Below are 18,402 nucleotides of genomic sequence, written 5' to 3'. Positions count from 1 at the left end.
AGCAGCACATTGTAAAGGCATCGACCACAGCAACTCACAGGGACTTTTGAAAATCATTCCGTGTTCACCCTGTTCTTACAAGCCTGGTGACAGCATTTGTTAAAGAGGTGATGATAAAGAGACACTGATGTATAGAACAGTCTTATGGACTCTGTGGGAGAGGGAGAGGGTGGGAAGATTTGGGAGAATGGCATTGAAACATGTAAAATATCATGTATGAAACGAGTTGCCAGTCCAGGTTCAATGCATGATACTGGATGCTTGGGGCTGGTGCACTGGGAAGACCCAGAGGGATGGTATGGGGAGGGAGGAGGGAGGAGGGTTCAGGATGGGGAACACATGTATACCTGTGGCGGATTCATTTTGATATTTGGCAAAACTAATACAATTATATAAAGTTTAAAAATAAAATAAAATTAAAAAAATGCTTCTAAAATGAAAACAATGAGAGACACATTTTTTAAAAACCTCCTCTGGCCAAATATACCTTACCAGGCATAATGGGTAAACTCAATACCAATCCACATGGGATGACTTAGTCTAATATTTTGCATCTCTCTCCCTCACACATATATATGCACACACACGGTACATACATTACGTCTCTTTTACAAGAAGAAATGAAAGAGAAAATTTTGAGAGATAAGAAAAATACAGAAAGAAAATGCATAATGTAATTTTGTCTTATTCATTCAAATTCTAGAAACATCTAGGAGACCACTATATTAAATGCATATATTTACTCTAAAAATATATATTTAGTACCCAGCTTGAAAATTACTATTGAGGATAAAATAACATAAAGGAATTTGTGTTTTATAGTGTCCTATATCAGGCATTTCAAAGTCATTTGTACAGAATTATATACTAGTCTTTACTTTTAGAAAGGAAAAAAAAGGCAGGCATTCTCCTCCGGCACTCAGGTTTCTGTGCAGAGATGTGGGACCCCAGTGAAGTTATTACCACAGATAGCCTAAGGAACCAGGAATGATTACATGACCTTACTCCTCTTTTGATTTTGTTTTTTCCTTGGAAAAACAAATTCAGGCTTATTTTTTCCCCTAGTTTTCCATCATATATCTTCTGAAGTAATAGGCAATAGATTTTTTTCATAACATACAAACCAATATTTAAATTGCCTAATATGTCTATGTGGAGAAAAAGTTTTATTTCTGGGCTTATATGACAAGCACAAGCTCCACAATACAGGCTGTGACCTTCTGAAATTACATTCTATCCTCATTAGTAAATCTCATGCCAGCGGTAATATAAGAGATGAACCTTTGTGGTTGAGGTTGGTTTGGTTACCTGACTATAATTTGTTTACTCTTGTGTGCTCACATGGGTTTCACCCAGTGTGTTAGAAAAATAACAAACTAGCTACCCTGAGTTGTCTGTGAAATCACATCAGGGAATTCTAGCAAGGAATTTTAAAATTATCAATCTGTTTACAAAAAGTCTGTGTCTATTAGTGTCTAATGACGCTTGGTGTATAAAGCACTGGTTCTCAACAGGGGTGGGGGCGGCTGTGTAGTACCCCTCCCAAAGGGACATTTGTCAATACCTGAAGACGTTTGTGGTGGTCACAATGTTGTGAGAGGGGACTGCTCCTGGTGTTTAGGGAGTACAGTCATGAATGTACTCATTGTCCCACAATGCACAAGGCAGTTCCCATAACAAAGAATAATCTGGCCCAAAATGTCAGTAGTGCCAAGGCTTGAGAAACCCTGGTATAAAGATGCAACTAAAACTTAAGGAAAAGACTGAACTTTTAAAAGGTGTTAACAACTTTATTGACTATTTTCATTTGAAGTCCTTTTTTCCTAAGTTTTCTTCCAAACTTGAAGTTAGCATGGTTGTCACCAGAGTACATAGATAGCAGGTCTTCTCTATTTCAGGGGCAAATCCTTCAGCAACCTGGCTAAGTTGAGGAGCAATCAGGGCAAATTGATCCATCATAATTTAGTCCTCGAGAGTCTTCCATGTAGAAGACACCAGAAACCAAACCTGCTATGCAACAAGTGTCTCTTATCAGAACAGCATTTTAACTTCATATTTAATTAATGAGAAAACCAAACATTAGAAATTTTAAAGGCCACTACTTTCACTTTTCACTTTCATGCTTTGGAGAAGGAAATGGCAACCCACTCCAGTGTTCTTGCCTGGAGAATCCCAGGGACAGGGGAGCCTGGTGGGCTGCCGTCTATGGGGTCGCACAGAGTTGGACACGACTGAAGTGACTTAGCAGCAGCAGCAGCAAGGTCTATAAGATTAACTTTATGCAACTGTTAATTTTAATTTGCCTCTTTTTAATGCAGAAGTCATTTCTTGAATATCTGGTATATTGCAGGCACTACAGAATGAATAAAGGGGAGTTTCCTGGTGGCCTAGTGGTTAGGATTAGGATTCTGGGCTTTTACTGCGGTGCCCCAGGTTCCTTCCTTTCTCGTTCACTCCCTGGTCAGGGAACTGAGATCCCACAAGTTATAAACAGCAGTCCCTCCCCTGCCAAAAAAGAAAAGTTTGTTTGTTTGTTTTCCAAAGAATAAGACATAGCCACATATTTTCAATGAGCTCATGATCCTAAAGACATAAAAGGAGGCAAGTCACCAACAATTGCAAGAAAGTGCTGTATGATACGACAGAAATATGCTCAGAGTGCTAAGGACAGCGAAAAGGAGCATTTAAATAAATTGTGGTATGAGTAAGTTTTCCAAAGGGACAATGCCTAAGCAGTCTGCTAGGATAAGCAAGAATTAGGGGGTGGAATAATGGGGATGACTATCAGATAGAGAGAAGGGTACAAGAGAGGGGGTTGGTGCAGGGGTGAGGGGGCAGGCTGTGAAAGCAAGGGAATCCCTAGGGACTTCGGAAACTGTCAGTGATGGCAGAAGCCAAAGTCCCTGTGGACCAATGGTAGAAAGTGACATGGAAGAGCAAGAAGAGGCCGGCACAGAAGGCATGACTCTGTAAAACAGGGAGCCTTTGAAGGACTTTAAGAAGAATTACAATATCAGCTTATATTTTCAGAAAGAAAGATACTACTCCAGTGTGGAGGATGAACCAAAGGGAAGTGAAAATGAAGAGAAGGCAATGGAGTCAAAAGATAATTCAGCAAGTAGCACTGACAAGACTGGCTGAATCAAGAGTAACTCCCAATTTCTATAAAATCATTGGTAAGCAGTGCTACCTTCCTAACTAGAGCAAGAGGAAGCTTGGCAGAAGGAGATGCTGAGTTCAGATTGGGATGGAGACCCCATGCTGGCAGGAGTTTTATCCTTGTTCAGTGCTGTGGCTCCTTACACCTATCACAGTATGCCTGGGTTAGAGTAGGCACCATTAAATAGCTAAGTAAATGTCTGAATAAACAATGAAATTTGTTGGTTTTCAGGTACCTATGAGATACTCAGATGAATCTGTACTAAGAATTTTTCAATATATCTCTGAAACTTAGGAGGAACATTCTTGATATATAATTGGCAAATAACCAAGAAGTAGACCAAAGACACATTGGGAAATGATGACTTTTTTCTTTGTTTGGTGACTACTCCACGTGGCATGTGGGATCTTAGTTCCCCAACCAGGGATCCAACCTGCGTCCCCTGCATTGGAAGTGCAGAGTCTTAACCACTGGACCATCAGAGAAGTCCCGGAAATAGTGACTATTAAAGGAGTCAGAAAATGGACTAGAAGACCATAGGCTAAACAAAGAGAATGAGAAGCAATGGCAGCAATAGAGGAGAGAGTGTTTTAACAGAAGACTCCCCCCTCCCCCCCCGCCCCCACCAAAAGCAAGTATTAAGGAGAAAATGTTCACCGTCATCCAATGCCAAGGAGGGGTCAAGTGACATAAAGATTCCAGACACTGCAGTATATACAGGAAATCCAACAAGTCTGGAAATCAAGACATTATTATTTTATTGTATTGGCATACAATACTGATGTATGGATGTGAGAGTTGGACTATAAAGGAAGCTGAGTGCCAGAGAATTGATGCTTCAACTATGGTGTTGGAGAAGACTCTTGAAAGTCCCTTGGACTGCAAGATCTAACCAGTCCATCCTAAAGAAGATCAGTCCTGGGTGTTCATTGGAAGGACTGATATTGAAGCTGAAACGCCAATACTTTGGCCACCTGATGCAAAGAGCTGACTCATTTGAAAAGACCCTGATGCTGGGAAAGATTGAGGGCAGGAGGAGAAGGGGACAACAGAGAATGAGATGGTTGGATGGCATCACCAACTAAATGGACATGAGTTTGGGTAAACTCTGGGAGTTGGTGATGGACAGGGAGGCCTGGCGTGCTGGGGTTCATGGGGTTGCAAAGAGTCAGACACGACTGAGTAACTGAACTGAACAATACTGATAAGCTATTTATTATGTACAGTAATCTGCATTTCTAAACTTTATGGACACTGTACACCCCAGGTTTAGAAACTTTGAGGTCACTCTTTGGAAGAATAGGCTTCAAGGAGGCAGCATCTTGAGAGAGAATGGGGTAAGGAATGAAGAGAGCACAAGAAAGCATGGTTGTGGGGCCCATGCTATTTGTTCACAGTGTTTCGTTGGGAAGGAGGGAGAGAACTGGGGCAGGAGAAAGGGAGATGTAGCCTCCAAGGAAGCATGTGGTTTGGTGGCCAAGTTACAGCAGGCAGCGTCCCGTGTGCCAGCTGAGCCTGAGTCCCCACTGTGCTTGACTTACTCGTTCTTCACAAAGGCATGCTTGTTGATGGTCTCTACAACATCTCTGAAGAGGATCTTTGAAGTGAGCGTGTAACCGTGGTGTACCACCGGCTCTCCGTCCGGGCCATCCCAACAGTCAACTGCCAGAAAAAGAACATCACATCAACAACTCAAAGTTTCTGGTATTTCCCAATATTTCTGGAAATATCAGACACGTATTAAGTTTGTTGTTTGAGATTATACACTAGGATGATCATGACAAAGATGTCAGACCAAAATGAGTGTTCTGGCATATTTATCAGGATAAGGAATTAAAGATTATAAATGATTTACTGTGAATGCTTATAGTTAACAAGGAGGTCATACAATCAGCTTAGCATTTACCAAGAACTCTCATTAGAAATTGATCTAAATCCAAGAGACTCAGAGAATGAACTTATGGTTGCCGGGGTAGCGGGGAGGAGGATGGGGAGAAGGGATGGTTAGGGAGTTTGGGATGGACATATACACACTGCTATATTTAAAATGGATAACCATTAAGGACCTACTGTATAGCACAGGGCACTCAGGTCAACATTTTGTGGCAGCCTAGGTGGGAGGGGAGTTTAGGGAAGAATGGATATATGGGTATGTATAGCTGGATCCCTTCACTGTTAACCTGAAACTATCATAACATTGTTAATCAGCTATACTCTAGTACAAAATAAGTTGTTTTTTTTTTTTAAAAGAAATTGATCTAAATCCAACTGACTATTCTTGAGGATAGTGATATTTCTTATCAGATTATTTCTCTAATTTTACTTCTTCCTATTCAACTTTACTGTTCTTTTATGAAGTCTCAATGACCCTCTCAAATCAAAACCAGGCCTTTTCATTATTGTTCACTTAAACTCATTATGTTTTCATTAGATTTATTTCCATTTTATTAATTCTACAGTAGTTGTAAAACAGCATTGACTTCTGAAGTTCAAATCTTTAGGCCCTGCTAAGAGTTATGTGAACATGGACAAATGATTTAATAATTTAAAGTATTGTTTCCCCATCCATAAAAGGAAAACTAAGAACAAGACTTGAATTGTAAGTCTGAGTGATTCATAAATAAGTACCTGTGAAGATGATTATAATCCTGCATGGCACATAGTAACCATTATTGTTATTGATACTATTGATACTGTTATATATATGGACAAACTCACTGGCCCCCAGCTGAAGAAACACAAAAGCTTCCTCACCATCCTCCCTGACTCAGAGTTTGTCTTCCCTTGTTTTACACTCCACTACCAGACTAATTTCTCCAAACACTGCTTTCTCCATGTCACTACTTTGCTTTGAAGCATATTCAGTGCATAACATAGCATCCAGTACATATTATGTACTCAGTAGATATATGTTAAATTTATAAATAAAGTCTATGGAAGCTGCTGCCTGCTTAACTCCAAGGTCCCTCCCTATCTCTGGTGCTAGAGACTTGCCATTCAGCTAAGGTTGTCTTCTCTCTGGCCCTGGTTCAGAGCTGGACTACAATTCTCAGCTTTCCTTGCAGTAGGACATGCTGCTGAAATGTGGGTAGAAGTGATGCACCACCTCCATGTCTGGCCTATGAAAGCCTGCCTTACACTGTCATTCATGCTCCCTCTTCTGCTGTGATCTGGAAGTTGTGCTGAAAATGGCACAGATGCTTAGGGAAAGAGCCTGCATCCCTAAATCACTGCCAGAAAGACTCCCCCATTAGGAACAGCTATTTTGGACTTCACATAAAAAATAAACTTCACTTGTTTTAAGGCACTAGGATTGAAAAACTAGTTAATTAATATCCTAGCTCCTGTTTGACAAGTCAAACATTTTTTTCTCCTAACAACAAAACTACCAGACTTATTCCAGTTACTCAAGCTTCCTCACATACAATCTTACTTCCATGTCTTTGCTTCTTTCATTTAAGGTCAACTGACATGTCCTCCTTCACTTTGCTTGTTTCAGTCCCAATCAAGGGTCAAATCCTTAATTAAGAATTTGGATCCTAAACAAGGATCCCCCACAGATAACCTTGCCAGCTCTTGTGATGTTGCCCTTCCTTATGATAGGGGGTCACAAATTCAAATACCAAGAAGAACCTGAAAGCAAAAGCATTAGTCACTCAGTCACGTCCAACTTTTTGCCACCCCATGGTCTGTGGCCCTCCAGGCTCCTCTGTTCATGGGATTTCCCAGGTAAGAATATTGGAGTGGGTTGCCATTTCCTTCTCAGGGGATCTTCCCAACCCAGGGATCGAACCCACGTCTCCTGTGTGGGCAGGTGGATTCTTTACCACTAAGCCACCAGGGATGTCTTTGGGCCTGAATGAAGTCAAATATATGAAGATATCTTCTCAGAAGAGAAGCTCCATCCATCTTTTGACATGTATTTTATATTCTTTGTTTGAATATAGACATGAAAAAAAATAAACAGATGTTTCAAAAGTATGTAACTTAACAATATACCCCAATTTATATCCCATCTTAGAAGAAAAAGGGCATAACAGGGTTCCTCATAAATGAGTTACTTTCTTTTGAAAAAGAATGCAAAGTAGTAGGCAATGCCACACTAACTTGACTATCATATACCCAAAAAAACATATCTTCATAAGTAACCACATTAGTCACGCAGTGTTCTTTTGCTAACATATGAAAGAAGGTTTTCTTTTGCTAACATTTATAATAAGAAGAATTTGCATAGTTGAGGATGGTCTCCTAATATTCACTTTTTAGGTCTATTTTATCACTTGTCTGTTAAATGAGGAAAACAACACTCCCAAATGGTGCTGGAATGTGAATGACTAGCATCGATCAGTTCAGTTCAGTTCGGTTCAGTCACTCAGTTGTGTCTGACTCCTTGCGACCCCATGAATCACAGCACGCCAGGCCTCCCTGTCCATCACCAACTCCTGGAGTTCACCCAAACTCATGTGCATCGAGTCAGTGATGCCATCCAGCCATTTCATCCTCCGTCGTCCCCTTCTCTTCCTGCCCCCAATCCCTCCCAGCATCAGGGTCTTTTCCAAAGAGTCAACTCTTCGCATGAGGTGGCCAAAGTATTGGAGTTTCAGCCTCAGCATCAGTAGCTGATTTCAAATGGCCATGAAGACCTCGTGTAAGAGCTAGTGCTGTGACGAGAACATTGGCAAAGTAGAAATCCTCTAACCAATTTCCTAGCCACGAAATAGCCAAGTCCATTTTTTTTCAATCAGACCACACAATAGAGGCCCCCGAAAGCACCCTGACAAAGAGTTGGTCAGATCTGAGGGCCAGCTGAGAGGTTAACATGACAGCTTTTCACAGTGGAACTTAGAAATGTTCCACCCTGATAGTGCTCCCAGAGATAACAGGGAAAGCTGTAAACCGATTATAATGGCAATGCAACATCAGTTCCATAATGAGAGTGAAAATCCCCTGGACAGAACATCCATATTTATTAAGCAACTAGGGCTGAAAATCAAGGGAAATAAAAGGCCATGTAAAAAAGAAAAAAAAAAATGTTGTCTATGTGATTTGTTGACAAACCCACTTCATCAAAAACAAAACTGATTGGTGTTCCTCAAGACACGATATACACCCTGACCAAGGATATTGCTGCAACTGAACTAATAGAGACGGAAAACACAATATTAACCACACAGATGCTTGAAAGTGGAGAGATTCTTCAGGGTCACAGTACCATGAAGAAACTGTCCAGAAGCATTACTCTCCTTCTCTAAGTACTATACTTGCCAAGAGCTGCTTCAGAAAATTATCTGTGGGCCTGCAGTTTTTAATCCACCACCTGCTACATTCTATAAATCAAGTTCCTTAAATCGTAGCCACAGCTGCTTAACAATAAAAACAACTTCATCCGGAACCAAGGTAGATAAAGCACTGCTGAGTGTCTATAGATTGGTGCCTCCGGACCCAAGATTGAAGTGTAAGCTAAGATCTTCATGTTACAGGGCTGACAAATTGTCAAGAGAGCATGAAAGATCAGGTTATCAAGTTCTAAAGTCTTTAGAAACATGTAGATATTTAGATGCCAAGCAAATGCCTCCTATTAAAGCCAACCTCCCCTCTGTGCTTTGCATTATGTTTTCTGGCCTTCCTTATGTGACCAGATGGCCCGCATTTGACCTCACCTTGGGCTAGTCATGTCATTCAATGCTTGTTCCTCCAAAGACCACACAGGCTTCCTGGAGAAGCAAAGTGGTGCAGTCAGACAGCTTGAGTTGAAATACCAGCTTCCAACCTTTCCAGCTATGGCACCTTGAGTCACCAACCCTACCCCTCTTCTTAAGGAGATCACTCCATCTTCCTTAGTGCTGTAAGAACTAAATGAGAATGTATGGAAAGCAATTAACCAGAACCTAACCCACAAAAGGGGATGAAATCATGGTGAATTCCCTGTTCCTTCCCAGTACATTAAAAGCCAAGGTGACCACCATAGTTTCAAACAGGAAGCTGAGTACGTACAAAGCTGACCAAGTCTCCCAGATAAATACACTTCTTCTTCTCAACAAAACCTTCCAGAAACAGCAGCTTGACTTTCATTGTCCAGTCATAGACTATTGCAACAGTGAAAACTTCACACTGAACCATAGAGGAGGAGTTTGTTGATGCAGGTTTGGGGAGGGAGATACTTGAGAGACTGCAGTCCCCTAAGTGGTCTTGTACATTTTCACCTACACTTACACATGAAGGTCTCTGTAAGTGATCTTGTACACTACCACGTAGAAAACTCAGAATTGTGGAATCTTTATCTTGTCTGGATCCTTCTATTGTTATTTAACTGACTGATAGGAATGTCTACATAAACGTTACAGAGTTACTATAAACCCAACCCAGGGAAAGCTGAACTCATCCACGCTCTTCCTTTCGGGCCCCAGAGTAGATGATGGCTCCGTCACTCCTCCCAGCTCTCCCCTGCTTGCCCTACTTCCTTCCCTTTTCTCACCAGGTCCTGCAAGTTTACTTCTTTAATATCCATATAAACCTCGTTCTCACTTAGTCTAAGCTTTCATAATCTAATCTTCTATAATCCTTCCTTTGAATCATTTCAGTAGCTTTCCCACCATTCTCCTTGCCCCAGTTTCACCTCTCTTACCCCTCTACAAACATATATCATTTAAAAAAATTATCTTCTTACACTGCTGCCCAAGCAATCTTTCTAAACTGCAAGTGTGACCATATCACTGTAGGTATTAAAACAATTCACTGGATGCTTATTATGAAAAGCTAAACCTGAAGCTCCTTATCACAGCATTCAAAACCCTTTCTCGCAGACCCATCTATTTTCCCTGACTGACTTATCTCATTTTACCTCACCCCTTCACTCTCTGTACCCCCTTTCTACCACGTATGCATCAACTGGTAGAATTCTCACACCGTATTATTGTTTTTAGTGTCCACTTCTTCTATTAGACTGTGAGCTACTTAAAGACAGAAACTATGTCTCATATCTGTGTCCTCACCCCCAAGAACCTCCTAGAAATTTAATAAATGTTGGCTGATTGACACATCATTAAGTATCTTAAAAATAAACAGTTACTCTAAACTATTTTTACCATCATTTAATCAAAAAACTTCCTGGGAAAAACTTTCATGTTCATCACAATTTTTCAGCACCTGAAGGTGTGCCTCCCAACTGCTAGTACATATCTCTCTCCCTGCTTGAACTGTAAGGGGGAGACAGGATTATGAATTAAGAATGACTTTACAGAGGGATTTTTCCCTGGTGGTCCAGTGGCTAAGACTCTGGACTGCCAATGCAGAAGGCCTAGGTTCAATCCCTGGTCAAGGAACTAGATTCTGCACACCACAACTGAAAAAGGACCCTGCATACTATAACTGGAAGATCCCACATGTCCAAATAAATAAATGTTTTTTAAAAAGAAAGAAAGATCACAGGCAGTGACCCGGTCCTGTTCACTCTTTAAAAAAAAGAAAGAAGAAGAATCACTTTATAATAAGTGGAAAAATGATTTTGATTAGTGTGAGTACATTTTTTAGGTCTCCATTATTTCCACTAGACTTTACTGACTAAAGGACATATTCATCGACATACATTGGCACTCAGACAAGGCACGCACCTTCCACACAGCGACAGCCCTCCTGCAGCACCCGCGCGTACATGTCCACTTTGGACTGAGACAGGAGCTGGTCCCCGGTCAGGTATGTGTTGTGGGAGGAAGCAATGTAGTAGTTGCACAGGGGCTGATCCATGTCCTGGTACACTTCATGATGCAGGGGGTTAAAGATGTCACAAGCAGGACTACGCATGAAGTTCGTGAAGCCTTTGGAAGAGAAAGGGAAGTGTTATAGCTTCGAAGCCAGGGACTTCCCTGGCGGTCCAGTGGTTAAGACTGCCTTCCAGGGCAGAGGGTGTGGGTTCAATCCCTGGTTGGGGAATTAAGATCCCCCTGGCCTCAAGGCCAAAAAACCAAAATATAAAACAGAAACAGTACTGTAACAAACTCAACAGAGGATTAAAAAGATGGTCCACATCAAAAAAAAAAAAAATCTTCAAAATAAATAAGTAAATAAAGCCTATATACTTACCTGACTCCCAGGAGTACAAAAGAGATCAAAGTTTGTCCAGAGTGCTTATCTTATTTACCTTCAGGACAACCTTTGCAGGGAATACTGAGGCAATAGGGGATTGCCCAGGTCAAATAGTGTCAAAAACTGCAGTGTGACTTTGGGGAGTAGCAGTTTAAATGTAACCTAAAGAAAAACAGACTTTTTAAGAATTTTGATTGGGGGAGTGAGGGGCTTATTGCAACGCTATTCAGTAACTTCTGAGCTCCAGCTGTGAGTGTCCAGTGTGACCTACCGGGTGGCTGATGCAGTGTTAAAGCCATATTTATCCAAAGTGATATACTGATCAATAACAATCTGATAGGTTGTTAAGTTGATTTGAAAAACAGTATTGTCTGTGTCATAGTGGAGGTAAAGGTCAGGAATTAGGCAGAGCCTAAAATCAGGGTATGATTATTTAACTATGAAGCTGGTTTGGGAAGATGCTGCTAATGGCTAGCACATTTATAAAAGTGATAAAGTGCTGTAAGATTATGCAGAAAACCCTATTAGTTTTTTTACAGTTTTTCAAAAACATAAGTGTCTGGGTAGGAGAGGCATTCATTAATACAACAAATATGTAAATGTCCTACAAGTACTTAAATGATCACTAGGGTAAATTATTTCAGCTCTTCAAAAATCCTGTGGTAAAACCACCAGTACATATCCTGGGAAACTCTGGAGAATTTCTTTATGTTCATCTTCATGGTTATGGCCATAACTTAGAAAGTATGTTTAATTCCATCTCTTAAGGCCCTACACCAAGGAAGTAATTCATTTATTGGTAAAGAAAGGTCCAAATTAGTTTATCTTCTTTCACTGTTTTTAAAATAGCTTTTAAATATATAAACATTAAATCATTTCTCTTCATTTTAATTAGCCTCTGTCCCCAGAAGTAAACATACAGTGTCAAAACCCCCTTGTCCACACTGAGCCTGTTTGGGGAATAGGAGGCCAACAATCAAAACTGGTGAGATAAACCATGGCTTCGGATGCTCTTGTGGGCAGTGGGGGGGTGCCCGTGGTTTTCTTAATTAAGATTATGTGTTCTGCCTAGGACCTGTTCTCTTTTGGGTAGCAGGCTACAGTTCATTTCCCTATATATTTTAAATACATGGAACTTACAAATACATGCAGCTATATACATACCATTTCATTCATATGCAAAAACCTAGGAGCTAGATTCTGACTATAGAACTGTGGGCAAATTACTTAATTTCTTTAAGCCTCACTTTCTTCAACTATAAAATGAGATAGTCATTAACAAAATTTTCAGTTCCTACAACCTCTCTACCACTACCAAGTAAAACAAGTGAGTTGCCGACATTTTAAAAGAAACATGTTTATTTAAGACCAAATTCTCCTTCCTTAGGTTGAGACTATTTCTAAAAATTAGGCATTTAAGAAAAGTCAAAAAATTTCTTGGCATATATTATACATAGTGGTATCAAGCTGACTTGCTCAGAGGGGAAAATGCTATTGTCATTGCAAAAGTAAGAGAAACACCAAAATCATGACATCTGATTTGTAGGAAATTATGTGTGTGTTGTGGATTTTGTTTGAATCATCTGTAATTCCAAGGATATCTCCCGATTTCTTTTCCTAAAAATTTTGCTAGAAGGTAACTTAACAATACTGAATGGAGAAATGAGAAATTAAGAATATTAATCGTTTTACCTTCTATGCCAAGGACATTTTTCACCTTATTTTCTTCAGAAACTTCAAATTTCCTTATGATGTCAATACAATAGTCTGTTGTCACATTTGTCATCTAAACAAAACAGAACAATAGTAGAATACTTGCAATATCATAAGATATTTTTCTGCATGCTAAAAAGGCATGTTGATTTTTTAAGCGTTCTTGATACAATGCAAAATGGTGAAATGAGCAGTGTTTGACGTTACTTGTGTCATAACTACTTAATATTTGGAAAATGATTATGAACTCAGTATTCCTCTGCATCTTTCAGATTTAATCAGTGAAAATAGTCCTTCAACTATTGATCTCCATGAAGCAATAAGATTAATAAAACCAAGTCAATAATCAGTGCAAATGCATGACTGAAAATCCACTCACTATAAGCCAGTAGCTAGCAAAAGTAATGCCTTCCATACAAACACTGAAGTTGGCTAATCATAAATTGTATGTAAAAAGAAAATGACTCCCTACCAAAGCATAATGTTCTAGGTAAATCCACCTGTGTGTATATATCTACAGATCCTTCCACCAATTCATGGGAGCAATCTGCCATGGTGCTTCAAGAACATAAAGGTTAGCAAAAGAAAATAAAAAGATAGGTGAGAACTCTGGAATGAGAGTGCTTATATTCAAATCAGCTGCCTCATATTAACATATAACATGTGCTCTTAATATTCAAATAAACTGCCTTACTTAAGAACACATGTAACAGTATGTTCTTACATAAGTCACTCACATTCTCTGTGGCTATCTTATAAGCTAGCTGTGAGGATTAAATAGATTAATAATTCTAAGAAAAATGTATGGTACCCAAAAAAGCTGTATATGTTAATAGTACTGAATTAGTCTGAAGTTTGCTCCCTGATAGCTCAGTTGGTAAAGAATCCACCTGCAGGAGACCTTGGTTCGATTCCTGGATCGGGAAGGTCCCCTTGAGAAGGGAAAGGCTACCCATTCCAGTATTCTGATCCGGAGAATTCCATGGACTGTATAGTCCATGGGGTTGCAAAGAGTCGGACATGACTGAGCCACTTTCACTTTGCTGCAAGTACGTTACATGCTTAGTGTGTTACTAGGAAAAGCAAGCTCTGAGAATAATCTCTTTAATACTAACAAAGGATGTGATATTTTGATCAAAAATTCATTCAGTCCCACAATTGAACAACAATATTTAAATATACTAACAAATAACAATAGAAGATAAGTTGGGAGCCAGTATTTTATATTTCTATGATATTCTCAAAAATTTCATTACCTCTTAGGTTCAATACTTACGTTCTAGTGAACTCTAAATTCAAACCATCTATTTAATATCATTTAAATTTTTGCAGGGAAAGAAAAAGCTCTACAGTGCAACCATTTTTGCATGTTTGAAGGAGCATAGAATGCTTTGTTCCCCTAAGGCTAGCTGCATATTCTTTGCATAAATTTTACAGTCTTTACTGCATGCAGAGGCCTCCTTAGCAGACATCACCCCAAAACACATAAATACATGATATCATGCTACCTGTGAGTAACTTGATTGAGCCAGTCTAGCTTTTGATTAGCTCATTGATTCATCTGTTATAAGCTAGAGACTTATCACATGCAGTTTAAAAGATAATTTCTCACAAAACAGAAAGAAATTATAAAAAAAAAATTGTATGTTCCATTGGAAGACTGAGTTTACATTGCAATTATTTGGTTTATGAGGCCATTTGTTCAGAGACATCAGGGCCTTGCACTAGCCTCAGTCTACTAGGAGCCTGTGAGATCTAAAAACAAAATTCAAACAAACAACAAGAAAAAAAATCCTGGCATCCTGGGATGGAGTTAATTGCCCATGAGAACATGTTACCAGCTCAAAACACAAAGAATGTGCTAACGAAAATCATATTTGAAAAGTATCATTAAATTAGTGAAAATATCAGTAGGCATTCTAGAAAGCCCACAATTTTCTGAGCACCATATAAAAATTAATGAGAGCTAACCGAAAATACAAGTATTAAGGATTAACTCATTGAAATACAGTAAAACCTCATAACAATGAGAATGGAAATGCAAGCAAATCAGTTCCCATCCTTCCTCCAGCCTTGCTTTCATTTAATTAACCTCCCAAGAGCAAAATCCTGCACTTAACACAATTGGGTTTTCCAGACCTCACTTGGAAAGTTATTTTGGGATTTTACTTTATGAATGAAGGTTCAACGTACGTTAATACTCTTTAGTGTCCTTTCCACCCTTGTTTTGTGTTCTATTTGACATGACTGATAAGACGGAATAGGAACATTTTCTCCCTCTTTCCCACGGAGTTCACTTGAAAGACTTGTTTGCTATCAATATCTGAGCCCCTCACTGTCTCTTAACACTGACGATTGTTTATTCTACATAAGGCAAATGGTGTGAAAAAGAACTTGAGGAAAACTTGATAACACATTCATAATGTAATCAATGCTGTGCAGTTTATTAAAAGTCCTTACATCCATAATCTTTATAGTTCTTGTAAACTTAGTATTTTTATCTTCATCTTGTAAGTAGGAAAATGGACACAAAGAATGGCTACCTATTACAATCAATCATACAATCATTAAAAGGCAGAACAAAGGTTCAAATTTCAACTTTCTGAATTCAAGTCCAAAGCTTTTTCTCTTATGTTATATCTATTGTCTGGGAGTTTTTCTTTATTTCTACTGAGAAATTGAAATACTTTCCAAAGTGAGTATTTTTTTTAGTATAGCTGAAATTCCCACATTTTAACTTAACTTTTGAAATTTTTGTAACGTTCAAATCCATTCATTTGACTTCTTTGATAATTCCAGATTGGAATGATTCCCCAAACACAAAATCATAACATAATTTGCAAAGAATTTCAACATGGCTAAACTCTCTTCCCTTTATTTTTGCCAAAGTAACATATTCATAGTTTCTCCACCCATCCTCCTGTGCTTCTGCTGGTATAGAATTTTTTTCTGATTTAATTGCTGAAATTCCCACCCATCTGTTTAATTTACAATGTTCCTATCACAAATTTTTCCCAGTGACTCTAATGGTATCTCAGGATTATTTTCCACATCAAGGCAACAGGTAATCCATGAATTTCATTTTCTCCTCTATAAAGGTCCTCCTTCTTCCAGGCTGGTTGAGTTCTAGAACTTCACTCAGCTTTTTGTCCTAACTTCATTGTGTCATTCTTATTGAAGAGCACTTGAGAAGTAAATTATTTATTTCTTGTACATATTTTTCTGTGTTATCTGTTTTTTTTTTATTCTGTGCACACATTTGGTTGACAAATTAACCAGGCAGAATAATCCTAGGTCAGAAATCATTGCTTAATGTTTTGGGTTTTTGTTTTTATTTTTTTGGGCTTGCAGAATTGCTGTTGAGAAGTCTGAAGCCATTCTGATTCCAATTCTTTCCACAGGACCTATTTTTGTTTGTTAATTTGGTAAGGGATCCCCCCCTTTTATGCAAGCTTTTAGGGGTTCATTTTAACCTTGCTGCTGCTGCTAAGTCACTTCAGTCATGTCCAACTCTGTGCGACCCCATAGACGGCAGCCCACCAGGCTCCCCCATCCCTGGGATTCTCCAGGCAAGAACACTGGAGTGGGTTGCCATTTCCTTCTCCAATGCATGAAAGTGAAAAGTGAAAGTGAAGTCGCTCAGTCGTGTCCGACTCTTCGAGACCCCATGGACTGCAGCCCACCAGGCTCCCCCATCCATGGGATTTTCCAGTCAAGAGTACTGGAGTGGGGTGCCATCGCATTTTAACCTTAGCATTGCACAATTTCACTGTGATTTGTCTCTATGTGGATCTTTCTATATTCACTGTGCTTGGCACTCAGTGGACGCCAACAGTTTAGACACCCCTACCTTTTGGTGCTAATAATCTTTTTGTTACTTGTTTGATAAATATCCTCCCTTCTATCGCATCTTTTTCTGTAACTCCTATCATTCAGACAGCTGACCTTCAGGATTAATCTAATAATTTTCTTCTCATTTATCTGTTTCTTTGCTGTTTGTGCTCCTTTTTGGGGAAATTTTCTCAACTTTATCTAAGATAACTAACAAATGTAGTTCCCTGCTCTTCTCTTCCTCTGAGTCTTTTCTCACAGCACCTTGCTCTTTCTTCATGGCTGCAACCTTTTAATTACTCTGATGTATTAATGTCAGTTTCTAAAGTTTCCTTCCCCTGCATTGTCTCTTTCCTCTAAGTTTCTTGAGTTAGTTGTTTGCCTTTGTCTCTTTCTTTATAGCAGAGGATTTCCTCAAACGTGTGGTAAGCCCTGGTTATTTAAAGCTCATTTTTTAAGTCAACTATTTAAAAACCTATTTAAAACTAAGACAAGGAAAAATTGGTTGAAAGCTCTGTGTTTTTGAGCAGAGCTTAGTGACTAGTAAGCTTCATTGTAGAGTTCTCCAGTGGGACTCTTAGGAAATTTCTGATGTAAATATCTTTAGGGGGGTTCTCTCCCTTGAGTTTATTTCCTAGAGCTGGAGACACAGCGGGAGAATCCATTCCATTTCTCTCCCCTTGCTTCTGGTGCTGCTGGCAAACCCTGGCTTGAGGCTTCATAACTACAGCCTCTGCTTCCATCTTCACACAGCCACCTTATTCTTTCCGTGTGTCTGTGTCTTCTTTTCTGTTGCCTATAAGGACACACATCACTGGATTTAGAGTACACACGAAATTTAGGATAATTTCATCTCAACACCCTTTAGTACATCTGCAAAGACCCTACTTTCAAATAAGGTCACATTTACAGATACAGGGAGTTAGGACTTGGATGTATCTTTTCAAGCTACTATTTAACCTACCAAAGTTAGTAATATTCCTCTAAGGAAATTTTTCCAGTGTCCTACTTGGAAGAGGGCTATGGTTCTCACACTTCAGCTCATAAATATTCACTTAATCTTTGTACTTTATCCATTTCCAAAATTTAAGAGACTTAAAACAACCACCACTAACTTGTCCACAACTATGTAGGATGGTAAGTGGGACTGGGTCCAGCGACACAATTATTCTGTTTTCACCTGGGGGTTTCTAGGTAAAAATAGGCAGCTAGTCACATGACTACAGTCATATAGTCCAAAATGGCTTCACCAACATGACTGCGGTTGCTGTTGGCTGAGCCTCTTTATGTGGTCTCTCCTCCTCGGAGAAAGAACCCAGCTTCCCCACATGATAGTCTCACAGCCACAACAGGGCACGAAGGGAACTGCCAAGGCTCTGAAGCCTACATTCCTTGTACATCAATTCTGCCACAATCCACTAGTCAAACCAAGTCACAAAGTCAGGCCAGGTTCAAGGGGCAGAAAAATAGACTCCACTTCTTGACAGGAGGAGAAGCAAAGTCATGTTGTAAAGCAACATACATACAGGGACATGGGAACTACTGCAGCCATCTTTAAAAACCGCCTGACACATTTCCTGTGTTTCAGGGCCCTCGCTCAGGTGTACCTGGTATAA

General features: G+C 39.5%; 1 protein-coding gene and 1 non-coding gene across 11 annotated transcripts in view; one reads left to right on the top strand and one right to left on the bottom strand.

Annotated features, from left to right (window-relative positions):
* The window catches only part of PLCH1 (phospholipase C eta 1), a 251,755-nt gene that overhangs the window by 67,904 nt on the left and 165,449 nt on the right, over positions 1 to 18,402 (bottom strand). For all 10 annotated transcript variants that reach the window (XM_055569262.1, XM_055569268.1, XM_055569271.1 and 7 more), the window contains 3 exons: positions 12,935 to 13,028; positions 10,771 to 10,974; positions 4,702 to 4,822 (listed from right to left, as the gene is read on the bottom strand). In XM_055569262.1, the coding sequence (XP_055425237.1) occupies positions 4,702 to 4,822; positions 10,771 to 10,974; positions 12,935 to 13,028 (419 nt within the window). The remainder of the gene's footprint in view (positions 1 to 4,701; positions 4,823 to 10,770; positions 10,975 to 12,934; positions 13,029 to 18,402) is intronic.
* Positions 10,410 to 10,482, top strand: TRNAG-GCC (transfer RNA glycine (anticodon GCC)). The gene has a single exon. It is a non-coding gene; the product is annotated as a tRNA-Gly (tRNA).

This window comes from Bubalus kerabau, chromosome 2, assembly GCF_029407905.1.
Source record: "Bubalus kerabau isolate K-KA32 ecotype Philippines breed swamp buffalo chromosome 2, PCC_UOA_SB_1v2, whole genome shotgun sequence".
Taxonomy (NCBI): Eukaryota; Metazoa; Chordata; class Mammalia; order Artiodactyla; family Bovidae; genus Bubalus; species Bubalus kerabau.
Note: the sequence above shows the minus strand (reverse complement) of the source record. Positions and strands in the feature narration are given on the sequence as shown.